This window comes from Biomphalaria glabrata, chromosome 7, assembly GCF_947242115.1.
Source record: "Biomphalaria glabrata chromosome 7, xgBioGlab47.1, whole genome shotgun sequence".
NCBI classification, from domain to species: domain Eukaryota; kingdom Metazoa; phylum Mollusca; class Gastropoda; family Planorbidae; genus Biomphalaria; species Biomphalaria glabrata.
Genome location: NC_074717.1, coordinates 28,541,887 through 28,558,460, shown reverse-complemented (window position 1 = coordinate 28,558,460; position 16,574 = coordinate 28,541,887). Strand labels below are relative to the sequence as shown.

The window sequence follows — 16,574 nt, the reverse complement described above, 5'->3', positions numbered from 1 at the left end:
AAAGATTACTCAAAGTGTTGGTACAATGTAAGGCTGTGAATCTCGCACCAAACGTGCATGCAGAGTTACCAATTGAGTTCAACCTACTCCACATCAAAGCGTAGACCATTACAGCGGATATTGACTCTGGCAGCACTCCGGGATGTGATATGCCAGCTTCTCACGCACATCGTGTGGATGATCTGGACCAGAGATAAACTAATGTCTAGCTTTTAGTGATAATAGGAGGAACTTGGGCAATCGCTAATTTTAGGTTTATGATTCTCTTATCTGTCACATTCACGACTGGTGTCTATATTTATAACTCTACCACGGCCAGAAACTAAATTTCAGGACAGATTTGCAATGATAGCGTAAGGATGTGTGTAAAGTTTGAGAAGTAGGCCTACACAATTTTCAAGTGATCTTGGTAACGTACGATAATAGAGTCACATAGACTGTCTCAGATTTCTTCAGTCCAGCTTTTAGTTTTTCTTCTTTACAGTGTTTGTCTGGGAGATAGATGTATAGTTTTATAATTCTCAGAATCTAGTCAAATCTATTTGTGAGAGTCACAGGCTTGGACTCGCTTTGTCTACACCTAGTTGTCAGCCATTTTATTTTGATGGGTAAAAGTAATGAATTGTTTTCCCGCCATTTCTGTTCAGCTTCGTTCCTATTTTCCTGAAAGAAGTTTGCCCAGTCATTCACATTGGTTTTAGTTCGCCTCTCTTCTTACCTCTGGTAGCCGACTATGTCCAGTAGAAATAACTAGCAAGTCATGGCCTGGCGCTTCTAAGTCTTTTTATAATCATTCCAAGAAAGTTGATCATGGGAATCATTTGATATTGTCTGGATAACTAGCAGACTCGTTACAAGCCCGAGTTGTATTGGAGTGATGTTTACGTGTACGGCTTATTGTATAGCCTATGATTGCATGCCTTGGCCAAACCACTACACTAAGGGTACGCCCCTACACTGGTGCTTACAAGTTGAAATAATGAAATAAAAATAGCTTTAATCTTACAACACTTTTTAACCACAGGCAACAAGTCAGATATGAATCGAGGCCAAAATAAAATCTCATCTAATGTTTTGGCCAAGACGCATTCAAGTTTAGTTTTTGGGCACGGGTTTGTCGGTCTTGTTCCTTTCGATTTGGGTTGAGCCATTCATAATAGGATAAATATGATAAGGTAACTTAATTGTGAACAAGTTGTTTAAAAAAAAAGAAGTATTGTTTAATTCTATAGCAACGAATCCAATACGACAGACTCGAGGGGGAACTTATTTGATTGTTTTTTTAATTTATTGCCTGCTCTAGTGACGAGATCAACAGCGCCTCAGTTCTCACGGTCATTATGTGAGTGTAGCAAGCCATCGACAGTGACTACAACCTTTTTGTGGTCCGACTAGCCGACACCTTCGTCACGGAGGTCGCGGACTAGCAAGGGGTGGGCGGGTAAAAAAAAATGTTAATAATGTTATTATAACAAAACAACTCTGTAGATCTACGGACATAAATAAATCATGGAACAACGGAAAACAAACGAATGTTCATGTCCGGCACCATCCATTCATGGGCACGCCTGCATCCATCTGTCTGAGTTCAAATAACCTGCATGAGATTAACGAAGAAACATTCCGTAAAAAAGACGGGGGATACATTACATGTTCGTTCTAGTCCCCTGTATCAGCCACTGTTTAGTTTCCTGCCCCCCCCCTCTTCCATTGTAATTACAATTACTTATAACTTCTGCCGGGCGAATGATATTTTCAGTCTATGAGATTTTGTTTTCCACCCCAATTTCAATCTTCTCATTGCAGACAAGCCATTGAGAAACTCAAGTCAGCAGATAATATCTTCAGACAGCAGCTAGACCTTAAAGAAGCAGCTTACCAAGAAAAGATAACTCAGCTGGAACTAGAGAAAGAAAGAGAACTAGAACTGGCTAATCAAAAGGTAGGCTAATTACAACTAAAAACAAAGTGGGATATGTTTTGTTATGTCAGCAACTTAATTACAACATAACGAAGTGGGATGTGTTGTGTCATCTCAGCAACTTAATTACAACATAACGATGTGGGATGTGTTTTGTCATCTCAGCAACTTAATTACAACATAACAAAGTGCGATGTGTTGTGTCATCTCAGCAACTTAATTACAACATAACAAAGTGGGATGTGTTTTGTCATCTCAGCAACTTAATTACAACATAACAAAGTGGGATGTGTTGTGTCATCTCAGCAACTTAATTACAACATAACAAAGTGGGATGTGTTGTGTCATCTCAGCAACTTAATTACAACATAACGATGTGGGATGTGTTTTGTCATCTCAGCAACTTAATTACAACATAACAAAGTGGGATGTGTTGTGTCATCTCAGCAACTTAATTACAACATAACAAAGTGGGATGTGTTGTGTCATCTCAGCAACTTAATTACAACATAACAAAGTGGGATGTGTTGTGTCATCTCAGCAACTTAATTACAACATAACAAAGTGGGATGTGTTTTGTCATCTCAGCAACTTAATTACAACATAACAAAGTGGGATGTGTTGTGTCATCTCAGCAACTTAATTACAACATAACAAAGTGGGATGTGTTTTGTCATCTCAGCAACTTAATTACAACATAACAAAGTGGGATGTGTTGTGTCATCTCAGCAACTTAATTACAACATAACGATGTGGGATGTGTTTTGTCATCTCAGCAACTTAATTACAACATAACGAAGTGGGATGTGTTGTGTCATCTCAGCAACTTAATTACAACATAACAAAGTGGGATGTGTTGTGTCATCTCAGCTACTTTATTATAACTTTTAGATCTGTTTCATTCAGTCTAGCTGTGATGACTGTATGCATCATTTGGTAAATAAATACCACACTTAAAATTAGTCAACTGGCTTTTAAAATCTATAGTTCCCTTGTTATCATCTAACTCTATAGTGGCACTACAAAATATATTGATAGTATGCTATTATAAGATTTCATAACAAACTCTCATGCATTCATAGATTTGGTTCTTTCAAAAATAGTTGATGATGTGCTCTAAGACTTCTCAACAAACTCTCATGGACTTGCTTCTTATAGAAATGCTAAGAGACGCTGTTTGTTTCATTGCCAGGTTGTTCTAGTGGAAGAAGAAATGCGTGAACTCTTGAGAGAGACTGAAATGAATAAAAGAGCTATGGAGGCCAAGTTGAAAAAATTTACTCAAGCCTTGGGTGATCTGCAGACTGATTTCTTGTGATACTTTTATGTGATACTTGTGTACAGACGTGACCAATCAAATACCTTGTTCATGTTGTTTTAGTTGATGTAATAAACTTTGCATAGGCTGTTACAGAAATGTATAGTTTTTATTTGTGTCTGAGAATACATGTGAAATCAGTTCAAAAGAGCTATTAGGCACATTGTCCTTATTGTTAAAAGACAATGCTTTGTCTTCTCCAATGAAATAGACATCCCCTTTTTCAAATTTAGCCCACACATATTTGAGCATTCACACAGTTAAAAAAAGAAAATATCTATCAGATTTTATAAAGTATAATTATTTATTTGGACAGTTTCTATGCTATAATTTAAAAAAAAAAAATAGAAAATGGCAGCATAATAATATCCATTCCAATGTTCAATGATGGGAGCTATTCATCTTTAAGCATGCAAAGTGAGGACTTATTTCAATGATGGTATAGGAATTGTATATTTCAGGTTTCATACTGAAACTGGGAGAACTGAGTCAAGCAGGGATTTAGTCTATTATACATACTATATGAACAAGAAAACACTTTGATACATAAACTCTGGTTTCATTGTAAATGCCTTATTTCTTTAAAAAAAAAAAAGATTTATTCTCATTTATCTGTAGATTCCAATAGGAATGCATTGTGGAAGTTTTTTGTTTTTTTTCTTGCTGCTACAGGGCTGTTTCCAGTACCTACATGTGAGATAAATATATAATTCTTAGAAGGACATTCAAGTTTTTCAGGAAAAAAAAAAGTATGTTACTAATTGTATTGAATTCCAATCACTATGTTGATCATTCTTTAGATATTTCTTATTGGATGCTTTTGGCTCTCATGAAAATCAAAATAAAATCCATATAAAATCAAATTCATTCAGTAAACATTGAAACATAATCAAAACGTTATATTTTTTTTTGTGAATGCAATCAGAATTGCATGTAAAGAATGTTGTTCATTTTTTGTGGTCACAATTTTATTATAGTGCTACAATCAAATTGAAAATTAGTGTACATGTCAAAGCACTATTGGAGGTTTATATAATCATTATACCTAAGAGCCCAAACATTTTTTGGCATTTTAAAAATTTTTGCTTTAAGAGCTTGCATATTAAAAAGTTATTCTGAACCAACACAAAATGTAGTTGAGAAACAAAAAGAACAAAACAAATTTGTAAAAACATCTTTGTGGAAAAAAAAAAAAAACTTAAAAAAAAAATTCAAAATACATTTGAGTCAGAAGTAATGTATATAAAAAGAAATATTTCAAGTCAACAAAAACCCAACTAACTATCACAATAAATACCTCTGTACTCTATCAAATTCCTTTGCTACAAAAAAAGTTGTGGTTTTCATGACGTATCCCATAGGATGTAGTCTAAATGATATAAAGAATATATTACACCGACATTTAAAACATCAGATAAAAAATGTTTTCTACTTGTGAGAGAACATATATCACATCAGAACTAGTAACTGATCAATAACATCATAACAAAAACTACATTGACTGACATTAATGACTGGTGATAAATATTTGAAATCACTACTCCACAATGCACTGAATGAGTTCAGCATTTTTGAAGTAGTTTGTTAGGACAGTACTGAAAGTAATCTAGCTCATAATTTTAAACAAAACCACAAGAAAACTTCAAAGTTGGCAAATCAACTTAAGCCTTCAACAATGAAATCAAAAGAAACCATAAGTACATAAAAATATACATATGTACCAACAGGCTCAAAACTCTAAGCAAAATATCTCAGGCACACACATGAATTTATTCATTATCAAGGATTAAATGTGTGCCGACAGCATGACAGAACAAGCAGACGGCAAGCTTATCATGCTACTTATTGGACAAGGTTTCTCAGTGTTTGCGTGCCTTAATGAAGTTGATCAGGCCATTGGTGGAACTGTCGTGGGTACTAATCACATCTGGTGTGGTCAGTTCTGGTAGGATAGCCTTGGCTAAAACTTTGCCAAGTTCAACTCTGGAGGAACAAAAACAAGAATAGATTAGAATGCAACCAGGTTAGTTTTATTTCTCATTTCTTTCTTTGAACAATTGTATCCTAGAGTATCATTTTCATTTTTTTACTCAATTTTTTTCTCTTTTTACTTTTCTCTTGGAAAGAAGCAAAAATAAAATCATTAAATTTTGTGTTGTCTCTTAAAAATGTTTCAAATATGTTTTTTTTCTCAATATTTTATGCCTTATTTTTCTTTTTTTCATTAAAAACTAGAAAATATTTATTTGTTCTTGAAGGGAAAGTGTTCTAAAATCAGATATCATGAGATCTCTTGAATTGTCAAACAGATTTGCATGAAATTTCGTACCCAGGTTCCTTCAACAAGTAACTATTTTGTAGCTTTCATTGATTTCAATGAAAAAAGAAAATAAGGCATATCATCACTTTCAGGCCTAGAGAAAAAAATGCATTGTTTGGAAGTCCCCTATTGAATACCACATTCTGGTTCCCTTTCTACATTTATTCTGGTATTTTGATCTCTAAACAATAAGAAATATCAATTTGGTTTTATTAGTCGTTATCATTTATTTGACCCTTTTAAATGTAGCGAAATAAAAGTATATCTAGATTTATCTTTTTAATGCTATTAGGATTAATTTTGTTTAATTTTATTTAGTCAGCGTCTAAGGGGATCCTCCGATTGAAGAAACCTGTGTACGAAATTTCATGCAAATCAGTACAAACAGTTTAATAGATCTCTTGATCAATGAGTCAGTGATAACTTGCAAATATACAGTAACTCGTATAACCAAAAATTAAATGTGTAATCAAAAAAAATGTGTATTTTCTCTGTACAATATGATACACATTTTCAATATCAACAAACTCTTTTGACTCTTTGTGCAGGTCAAAAATGTAACATGTAGTACAAAAAATATTTTTACAATTTTTCAAAATGACATCAGCCACTTACCCCCATTGATCAAATGAGTTGATGTCCCAAACAATACCTTGGACAAATATCTTCATTTCATACATGGCTGCAAGAAACATCAACAATTCATTTTGGACTTGAAGAGTGACTATTGCTTTTTATATCCATTTTATGACTTTGAGATTAGAAAAGTAGGGTGCATAATAATTGAAAAAAAAATATTTTAAGTTTAATATTTAATGGATTGAATTTTGATACACATAAAAATGCCATCTGTAGATGCCAGTCTTATGACAATGAGAGTGAGAAACATTAATAGAATTATTCCAGAATCTTTTTATGGAATTGGAATATAAGAAATTTTAAATATACCTACCAAGCAGAACAATTGTTCATAAGCATGCATACATTTTGATATTTGAAATGTTTAATATGTAATACAGTAAAAGTCTTTGAAAAAAAAAATTAGGTTAAAAAAAAAAACAGTACAAAAATCTAGATGATACATTTAAGTTCTTAAGACTCACCGATTAGTTGTCCTAAAGTGAATGGAGTCAGTTTCTGAAACACTATGGAATTACTGGGTCTATTTCCTTCAAATACCTGACATAAATTAAAAAACCCAGAATGTATTTTATGAAGTAAAGACAAAGAAGTATTCATTTCATGCATGAAGTGAACTATTAAGTCCATCTATTTCATGCATGAAGTGAACTATTAAGTCCATCTATTTCATGCATGAAGTCAACTATTAAGTCCATCTATTTCATGCATGAAGTCAACTATTAAGTCCATCTAACCTTATGTGGTGCAATCAAATTGATTTGAGATTCACTCATCCCAGAAGCCTTCAGTTCTGCTGTGACTTCTTCCAGAGTTTTACCTCTCATCAAAGCCTCTGTTTGTGCCAGGAAGTTGGACAACAATATCTTGGGAGGACAAATGAAACAAAAGTTTGTGAAACACCTGAAATTAGCTCAAACTCACAAAACACAAAAAATGATCACATGAAAGGAAAGAAATTTCATTTTAGTAAGTATACAAAGTAAAAAAGAGCAGGCTGTGTAAAGCCCTGACTAGTCTGCTAGCATAACTTAATTTTCTATGCATGGGCAATACTAGATGTGTTTATCTACTTTTTGAGAAGGGTTAGTTCATGGACAATCATGCCCATCATTGAGTCATAAGTACCAAATATTGTAACAATGTTACACTAATTAATAGCTATATTTTTTTGAAATTGTCTACCTGATGATGAAGACCATTTTGTATTGGGTTGTGGGTTTCTACAGGTATCAGAAAGTCACAAGGAACGATATGTGTACCTGAAACGCACAAAGGAAACTAATTTTTTTTTACAAAGCTTATATCAACTCACTCTGTCAGTTTGTCTGGTAAAAAATATGTACACACATAGACAAGACATGAATCAATACAAAAATTAACAAATTAGCCAATAAATTACAGGTAACTAATTATTTTGTTTGATACCAACAAGGGAAATTATTAATCTGTCAGTATTCACAGATACGGTTGAATATGTAGGGGTTTTGTCCCCTTAGATAATATAACGTTATTTCTCCCACACCCATTCTCAGATCATTTATTGTACCTAATAAAACATATATCAATAAAGAAATTAACCAATTAGTCAATTAATTATTGGTAAATTAATTATTTTGTTTGATATGAAATAAGGAAAATAACTTCTACATTTCAAGAGATATATTTGTAAGAGTTCTTTCTCTTAGATAAGCTTTGTGTTTTTTTCAAATGGCTTTTTTAGCGGCCCCCGAAAGGGGAAAAGACGCTATTAGTTTTGTGCGAAATGTCTGTCCGTCCGTCCCGTTTAGATCTCGTAAACTAGAAGAGATATTGAAAATCCGACTTCACAATATTTTAGACCATTCAAAGTTCTGATGCAACGGCTACTTTTTTTTTTCCTGAAAGCGAAAATTCTAATTTTTAAAATTAATTATGCAAGCAGTTTTCTATAAGGAAAAGCTAATTAGTATGCATTATATGTTAGACCTAATTTAAGACGAATAGTAATCTTATAAACATCATTTTCGTGAACATTTTTTCTATATAGCGGAAATTTTTTTTATTTTTTTTTTGAGGATTCGAATATGAGATTGAGCCTTTTCAAAACAATTAACTTATTTAGTTCGAACCGAGGGTCCCGGGTTCGAATCCTGGTGAAGACTGGGATTTTCAACTTCTGAGTCTACCCAGCTCTAATGGGTACCTGACATTAGTTGGGGAAAAGCAAAGGCGGTTGGTCGTTGTGCTGGCTACATGACACCCTCGTTAACCATAGGCCACAAAAACAGATGAACTTTACATCATCTGCCCTATAGACCACAAACTAGTTAGGCCAGGTTCACATCTAACTTTACATTCACTTTCACGTATCCTTTGATCTGCGGGACGGTTGGGGCACTACACAAGATCTGTTAACCTTCTTTCTCCATTCTTATCTCTCATTTGTCTTTGATATAATTTCATTCGGATTTTCTTTCTGAAAATATTGAAGCCTACCTGGGTGGACCACTGGTCGTGCGGTTTGCGCGCTGGACTGTCGTTTGGATTTATCGACGATCAAAGGTTCAAACCCTGCCTGCTCCCATCCCCCGTAGTTCTGCGGGAGGTTTGGACTAGGAAGTAAACTATCTTCAACTCTGAAGGATTATCCGAATTATGTAAAACATTTTACTTCGGGGGCCGATTTTTTTGAGTTTGTTTCCACACAAACTGTCTTTGGTAACCTTGTTATATTTAGCTTGTTTTTCCAACAACTTTGGTATACTATTACCCAGTCACATTGTACTGAAAAAAGAATAAAATTGACAGAAAATGAAACTGTGTTGCTGATTTTGTTGTTAATGAAGCATAAATCTTGTTAGAATCACTGACCTTGATGTATGAGCTGATAGAAGGCATGCTGACCATTAGTGCCAGGTTCACCCCAAGCCACAGGTCCAGTGGTATAGTCCACCCTCTGTCCAGATCTGGTGATGTACTTCCCATTGCTCTCCATGTCACCTTGTTGAAAGTATGCAGGAAAACGATGGAGATACTGAAACAGTGTCACACCTACATGACATTTGTGTATACGTCTATAAATGTACATTGTTGTCACACCTACATGACATTTGTGTATACGTCTATAAATGTACATTGTTGTCACACCTACATGACATTTGTGTATACGTCTATAAATGTACATTGTTGTCACACCTACATGACATTTGTGTATACGTCTATAAATGTACATTGTTGTCACACCTACATGACATTTAAGTACAAGTCTATAAATTTACATTGCTGTCACACCTACATGACACTTGTGTACAAGTCTATAAATGTACATTGTTGTCACACCTACATGACATTTGTGTACAAGTCTATAAATGTACATTGCTGTCACACCTACATTACATTTGTGTACAAGTCTATAAATGTACATTGCTGTCACACCTACATGACACTTGTGTACAAGTCTATAAATGTACATTGCTGTCACAACGACATGACATTTGTGTACAAGTCTATAAATGTACATTGCTGTCACACCAACATGACACTTGCGTACAAGTCTAAAATTGTACATCACTAGGTGCAGCTGTTTAAAACTAATTTCACACAATTATTTCTTGTACCGTACAAAACAAGACTCAATAACAAATTAATCAATTAATTTAATATTGGTAATTAATTATTTTTGTTGGTATTAAGCAAGGGAAAGAAATTGTACAGAGTGATGTGGTGGTATAAGTTGAATTAGTCCCCTTTATACTTTGCTTAGAGAATTATGGCATTGCTTAAAAGTTTGAAACTAATAATAGACAGCTATGAAAGCTTCTATTTTCATAAGCACTTCACCGTCACAGTAGTTTGGTGTAATTGCTTGAGACCTGGAGTTGAAATTCAAGTCATAAAACTTTTTTTTTATATAAAATATAGTTAAAAAGCGATCATGGTAACCTTCACTTTGATACCCTCTTCTTCCCCCCCCCTCGTCGTTTCTTGAATCAATGTGGTATTTTAACATACATGGTTGCTTAAGCAAGAAAAACAGACAGTTAAAAGTGCTGCATAAGTAGCCTACTGACTGGTTTTAATTCCAGTATTTAATAATTATAGCTTTTATATAGCGCTACTTTCATGCTTATAGCATGCTCAGAGCGCTTTGGTCCAATCTCATTTGTGGACCTGTGGGGGGGGGGGGGGATATCTAGGAGTAGTTTTCCGTGCTGCCTTTAGGCGCCCAGTAAACACAACTCTGCCCGAGTCGGGTGTCGAACCTCAAGCCCCCTTCATAGGTAACCAAGCCAAGTTCAAGCGTACTTAGCCTCTCAACCATGTTTCCCACAATTTGTAAGTTGACTTTACATCATCAAGTATAAGATGTAGATTATAATAGAAGCAATAGACTGAAGCATTTACAACACAATAAATTAAAGGGTAAGCATTTAGTTTTCAGACAAAAAGCACATAGAAGGTTAGATAACTACACACAAAAAAAAAGTGTCTACATCAACTTACTTGATCATATGGCAGTATGGTGTAAGATTGAGCACCATAGAAATTGGAGTACCAGATTCCAAGAGCAGCAAGTATCATTGGGATCTAAAGGGTAGGGAAATTACAAAAACTCTGGATTTCAACATTTTGTTATTCTTCTATTCTAAAAAAAAAATATTTATTGACAAATAAAACGTAATGATGCCTTACATAATGAAACTAGAGTAGAATAAACAAGAAGCAAACTCAAGTGTGAATTGACTAGACAAATAAACATTAGAAAATGAAGTGGAAGATTTATAAAAAATTTATAAATAATTTGGAGTTTCTGTGAAAAAAATTAATATAACAAAAAAACAAACGTTGCTACATAGCCTTGTTGTACTTTCAAATTTAAATTTACTAAATCTCAATTACTTTGTACTTTTCACAACTATAATCAACTATTAACATAATAAAAAATCCTAAACTTCATGAGCCTCTCCAAACCCTGTCAATTATTTTACATACAGCTAGAATCTGTTTTTTTATTTTTATTTTAGTGTTATGTATGTCATAGCATTTCACTAGGCAGATATTTTGTTTTAATTTTAAAAAAATATATATATATTTTGTATCCAACAATGTAATATTTAATACAAGTATTTATATGGTCAATTTGGATCTACTTAGATTTAATAAATCATGACTTTGATTTGACTACATTGAACTAAGCTTCTAAAACGTGTCATGATTTCATAAAGGGAATTAATACACTCCTGTAGAACTGAGGCGTGAAGTTGTAAAAGCATCAACAATGGTATGCATATTAAGACTTTCATAGAACATGTAAAAAAAGACTTAGCCTTACATTTTTCTCAATTGGAGCCTCCACAAAATGTCTGTCCATTTGATGTGCCCCTTCTAGAAGTTGTTCAAAGTTGTCCATACCTAAAGGGCACAGAGAGTCAAATAGTAAGATACTTGCTGGTCAGAAAAGTTCATGGCTTTAGGGTAGAAACAATTTTAACACATAAAATCCTTTCAGCACAGTGCTCTCTGGTGAATGTCCAGAAAGCATGGCTTATGTTCATTTTATGAGAGGAATGATTTAAATAGTTTGGAATCATAATGTAAATCAAGAACAAAAGTATGCTTTATGAAGCAGTAAAACACTGTATTTGGAAAAAAAAACAACACCTATTTAAGAGATCTTTAGAAGAAAAGTTCTACCCTATCCCTGTAGTGATGCCAATATTTTAGTTCAAATAAATAAAAGCTCTTGGAAAAAAAAAAACCCTCCTTCATTATACTAGGTTCCAAAGGCTATCTTAAGCCCCAATTTAAACAAAGCCTGATGTATTCTTCTAAAGCAGTTATTAGTTTTCCCAATACGTTTGTTTAAATGATGTGCTGGCTTTCTGGTAAAGCATCCAGAATTTTCTAGTCCAAATGACAAGTGTTTAAAAAATAATAATAACTTACAATGTATACTTAGCAATGAAAACATAAGAAAAAAAAATGTTCCAATTATAATGCACATCCACAATGCGAACATATTTTAGGTAAAAAAAAAATATTATTAAATTGTTTAATATATAATACAAAACTGACCAATCATGAGTGCAATCGACAGACCAATGGCTGACCACAAGGAGTAACGTCCTCCTACCCACTGAAACAATAATATAATTATAAGCATTACTTACAAATGTGTGTGTAGATAATGTACAGTGGGCAAAGTTTTATATTCTGTTTTTATTTACTTCAAAATGTATTCACTTACATCCCAGAATTCAAACATGTTGGCTTCATCTATACCAAACTGTTTCACTTTGGGCTGTAACACAAAGCAACAAAATATTTGACAAGCAACTAATGTGAATTGAAAGTTGGTAATTATATTTAACTGGTCTCTTTTAAGACCTCTCTATTTACTATACTTACAGCATTAGTTGATAGAGCAACGAAATGCTTAGATACAGCTGCTTCCTAAAAAAAAATAAAAGGGGGGTGCGGTGTATTTAAAAATTGTTTATAGCAAGGACAGTTGTGTGGTAGCTAATTATTATTCAGACAGAGCAAAAGCTTCATTTAAAAATTTAAAAAAGGCAATAACATTTATTTCATTGAGTTTTTGCTTCCTGGCTAAGCATACAAAGAGTTAACAGAGAAGATCTTAATGAGGACATTTAATGTTGATTCCTTACATCATGAGCGTGCTGAAGGAACCAAGCTTTGGCTGACTCAGCATTAGTAATGGTTTCTTGTGTGGTGAAAGTCTGGGGAAAGAAATGATAACTTAGTGGGGGGTTTTGTAAACAATGTATGTTGAAACAAGACATGCTCCAAGATGTAAGCTTTGCAAGTAAAATCTCCACACCAACCAATAGGTCTCAGGAATCGTCAATAAAAATTTTGTGATTAAAGAAAGATTATGTGAAAATGACAAACCTTGGAGGCTATTATAAACAAAGTGGTCTCAGGATTCAGCTTTTTCAAAGTCTCAGCCATATGAGTTCCATCCACATTAGACACAAAGTGAGCAGTAGGGCCACATTGGTATTTCTTGAGAGCCTCTGTCACCATCACAGGGCCCTTAATTCATATATAAAGTAGAAAAAAGAAATTAGGTTGCTTTTAAAAAAAGAATATTCTTTTAAAAAATAACATTATAAAGTTAAATTGATTTTTGAAAAACCCCTTATAAAATATAATCTTACTTTGTCTTAGCAATAGTTGTTTGTTTTTTTTTTAATTGCTTTTGCCTCAGACTAAGGCATGCTAAATGTGCTATGGTACTACTTTGTTGGTAGACCTGTGGGGGTAGGAGTATATGGTAGATGTTTTCTGTGCTGACTTTACCACTCAGCAAAGACAAATCAGCTCTAGTCAAGATTTTGTCCCCTTGATAGGTAGCCAAGAGGTTTATGCCAATCAGTCTCAAATCCAATACAGGTTTAAAGAACATGGAAACAATAAATGTTTCCTATCAAAAAGTCCCTTCACATCTTTTTTGCATTTGTTTCCACTAGAAAGCCCCTTCATCCCAAACAAATGACCAAGGACTGGTATATACTGCGAATGTAAGCATTAAAAATTACTCCAACCCTCCCCCTTTTTTTTAAGGAGAAATAATTGCTGACACGCTTACAGTACAATCTTAATGTTTTTAGAGTAAGGAAAGAACAATTATTTTTAAAAGATGATTTTTTAAATCATTACAGAATATCACAAGCAAGGAATGGAAAGGACAGTTAAATATAAAATCTAGACTGACCAAGTCTGAGCCACCAATGCCAATGTTAACACAATCAGTGATAGCTTTTCCAGTGTAGCCAAGCCAGGAACCACTTCTGACTTTATCAGAAAACTCTCTCATGTGTTTTAGCACTGCATTAACATCTGGCATCACCTAGAGGAGTTAACAACACATTTGTAGTTTTATCTTAGTTACTTATTCATGCATGTATTTTAAAAGTTGTAATAAGTTATCTGTGTAACACTAGAAAATACAAACATCTTTTCCTTCCACAAGGATTGGGGTATTTGATCGATTTCTCAGGGCTATGTGTAGAACTGCTCTATCTTCAGTGAAATTTATCTTTTCACCAGCAAACATGGCATCTCTCATTTTCTCCACTTGTGCAGATCTCAACTAAGAAATTGAAAAAGAATAAAATTGTTTTCTAACTATTGTCAACATATGAAATTTTGATTCGTTATTTTTAAAAAAAGTAGCAAAATATATTTATATACAGGTATATTTATTTATGATTTAAAGTATCCTATCAGGTGTTACCATTGCTAAAAGATAATGATGTCAGCACATGAACATATGTTTGCAGTTTAATATCAATCCCTACTCGACAGAGAAATATTTGAAAAGAGATCACTTATATACAAAACAAAAAGAAAAAAAATGACTTCTGCTTGTTTTGCATGAAGGCCAATTAAATAAATAGAGTAATTGCTAAAATGTTAAAGCCCTTTCTCACAACACACCCCATAATTGATATTTCCCCTTCATATAGAGCAAGCAGAGCCTTTTGTTTTAAATGAGTATTTAAAGTATTTGCATGTATGTAGACCATAACTATTTAGAGTAGTAATTTTAAAGTAAGCTCTACCAGATTTATTAGCAGCTGGAAGACTTCATCGTTGATCAAATTTTTTGAAAAGTCAACAAGAAGTGGACCATCTTTTCCATCCAATTTAATGCTGAGAATGGGAAAAAAATATTTTTTTTTAATGTCAATAATTTTTAGACTTCTTTGCTAGAGTAACTTTTACAGAGTGGACAATATAAAACACAATGGTAGACTCACCTTTTTGTTTTTGAGTGTTTGGTACGAAACCACAGTATTGACACTGTATATATTTAATTGAGCACATTGTTCTGATCTTATTATTTCATTTCAATGTAAGAAAATCACATTTTTTATGGGTTAAAGGGAAACTAAGATGGTTTTTCACATTTGAGTTATTGGCATATTTAAATTGCTGTTAGGCAGAATTGTTGTATCAGAGGATCACTGGTTCATGTCGTGGTTGGTGCTGTCCCTTATTTTGTTATATTCAATTAACTATTTTCTCTCATTAAAAATTTGGTCCCTAGAGGTTAGTGCTGTTTTTTTTATATAATAGATCTAGTTCCAAAAAAAGTACCAAAAAAAAAGTTCCCCTTCAATCTATAGGGCAGATGGTGTAAAGGTCATCGTTTCTGTTGCTGACAGTTAATGAGGATGTCATGTGGCCAACACCACAACCAAACACCTTTACTTTTCCCCAACTAAAGCTGGGTGGACTCAGAGGCACCATAAAGATCTGAAAATTAAAAATCACAGTCTTCACCATGATTTGAACCTGGGACCCCCGATTCAGAAGTCAAGCACTTTACTGAACCACATTGTCCCCTATATCTAGATCTGTAATTATAATAGATGTGTCATTTTTTTCATCCCTTAGCTTCACATATATTTTTATCTAGAATCCAGAACTAGATCGATCTATTATAATATTGGGAAGCGTGGTCGAGAGGCCAAGTGCGCATGAACTTGGCTTGGCTACCTAGAAGGGGGCTCGAGGTTCGACACCCGACTCGGGCAGAGTTGTTTATAGCAAGGACAGCACAGAAAACCAACTCCTAGATACCCCCCCCCCCCAACTGGTCCACAAATGAGATTGGACCAAAAGCACTCTAAGCATGCTATAAGCATGAAAGTAGCTTTATGTCTATATAAAAGCTATAATAATAATATTATAATTTATATATGAATTATAATATGGATCTATCTAGAAATAACCTAGATCTATATATCTATATTCTAATTCTACAAGGTAGAAATTTACAGGACAACAGTTCTAAAGAGATTATATTATAAATCATTGTCATTATTAATATTAATAGATTATAGATCTAGAATCTACATAGTAACTAGTTAACTAGATTTATATTATATTATTATATATCATTTAAAATAATTTTAACTAAGGCAGAAATCTCATAACTCATAGTCATACATGATACTCATAATGATAGTGTCAATACTGACAATAGTCAACTGTCAAGTCACAATAGTTATCTGTCAATAGTCACAGTGACCTAGCAGTCTGAGTCTTGAGTTGAGTCTTACCTGAATTTCTCAAATCTGTGGGGATCTTCCTTAAATAAATTTAACATTTTTAACTGTTTTACATTGGCTTCATAAAAGCTTTTCAGCTTCAGCCATGCTGGATCTTTGGAAAGAAAAACTCTGCCTGCCATTTTATAAAATTATGCTTGCTCACTATGTCAATAAAAAGTTTCAGAGCTAGACCTATTGAATCTAGTCCCCGGCTTGATTGTACCTTGTCCTTGTTGATGGTTTTCCTTTTAGTGTGCTTATAAAGGTCAAGGCCACAATGCCAGAGTTCATAGAGTTTTTAAATTT

At 33.6% G+C, this 16,574-nt stretch overlaps 2 protein-coding genes across 5 annotated transcripts in view; one reads left to right on the top strand and one right to left on the bottom strand.

Annotated features, from left to right (window-relative positions):
• Positions 1-3,591, top strand: part of LOC106063352 (leucine-rich repeat and coiled-coil domain-containing protein 1-like) — a 265,048-nt gene extending 261,457 nt beyond the window's left edge. For all 4 annotated transcript variants that reach the window (XM_056035607.1, XM_056035603.1, XM_056035605.1 and 1 more), the window contains 2 exons: positions 1,807-1,942; positions 3,114-3,591. In XM_056035607.1, coding sequence (XP_055891582.1) covers positions 1,807-1,942; positions 3,114-3,239 — 262 coding nt within the window. In that variant the 3' untranslated portion in view covers positions 3,240-3,591. The remainder of the gene's footprint in view (positions 1-1,806; positions 1,943-3,113) is intronic.
• Positions 3,592-4,990: 1,399 nt separating this feature from the next.
• Positions 4,991-16,531, bottom strand: LOC106063350 (glucose-6-phosphate isomerase-like). The gene is made up of 17 exons (XM_056035608.1): positions 16,278-16,531; positions 14,772-14,862; positions 14,162-14,299; positions 13,922-14,056; positions 13,096-13,239; positions 12,852-12,923; positions 12,589-12,633; positions 12,428-12,481; positions 12,256-12,316; positions 11,513-11,592; positions 10,684-10,767; positions 9,052-9,214; positions 7,384-7,460; positions 6,936-7,064; positions 6,663-6,738; positions 6,175-6,241; positions 4,991-5,222 (listed from the first exon to the last, which is right to left on the bottom strand). The coding sequence occupies exons 1-17, from the start codon at positions 16,406-16,408 to the stop codon at positions 5,099-5,101; spliced, it is 1,671 nt and encodes a 556-aa protein (XP_055891583.1). The 5' UTR covers positions 16,409-16,531; the 3' UTR covers positions 4,991-5,098.
• Positions 16,532-16,574: the final 43 nt, after the last annotated feature.

Bases quoted from the DNA above. Each gene is read 5' to 3' on its own strand.
- LOC106063350 (XM_056035608.1), bottom strand. From the start codon at position 16,408: ATGGCAGGCAGAGTTTTTCTTTCCAAAGATCCAGCATGGCTGAAGCTG. The intron at 14,300-14,771 runs GTAGAGCTTACT...TCAATTTCTTAG, and splicing joins TCCAGCTGCTAATAAATCTG to TTGAGATCTGCACAAGTGGA. The intron at 12,634-12,851 runs GTAAGGAATCAA...ATTTTTTTTTAG, and splicing joins TCCTTCAGCACGCTCATGAT to GAAGCAGCTGTATCTAAGCA.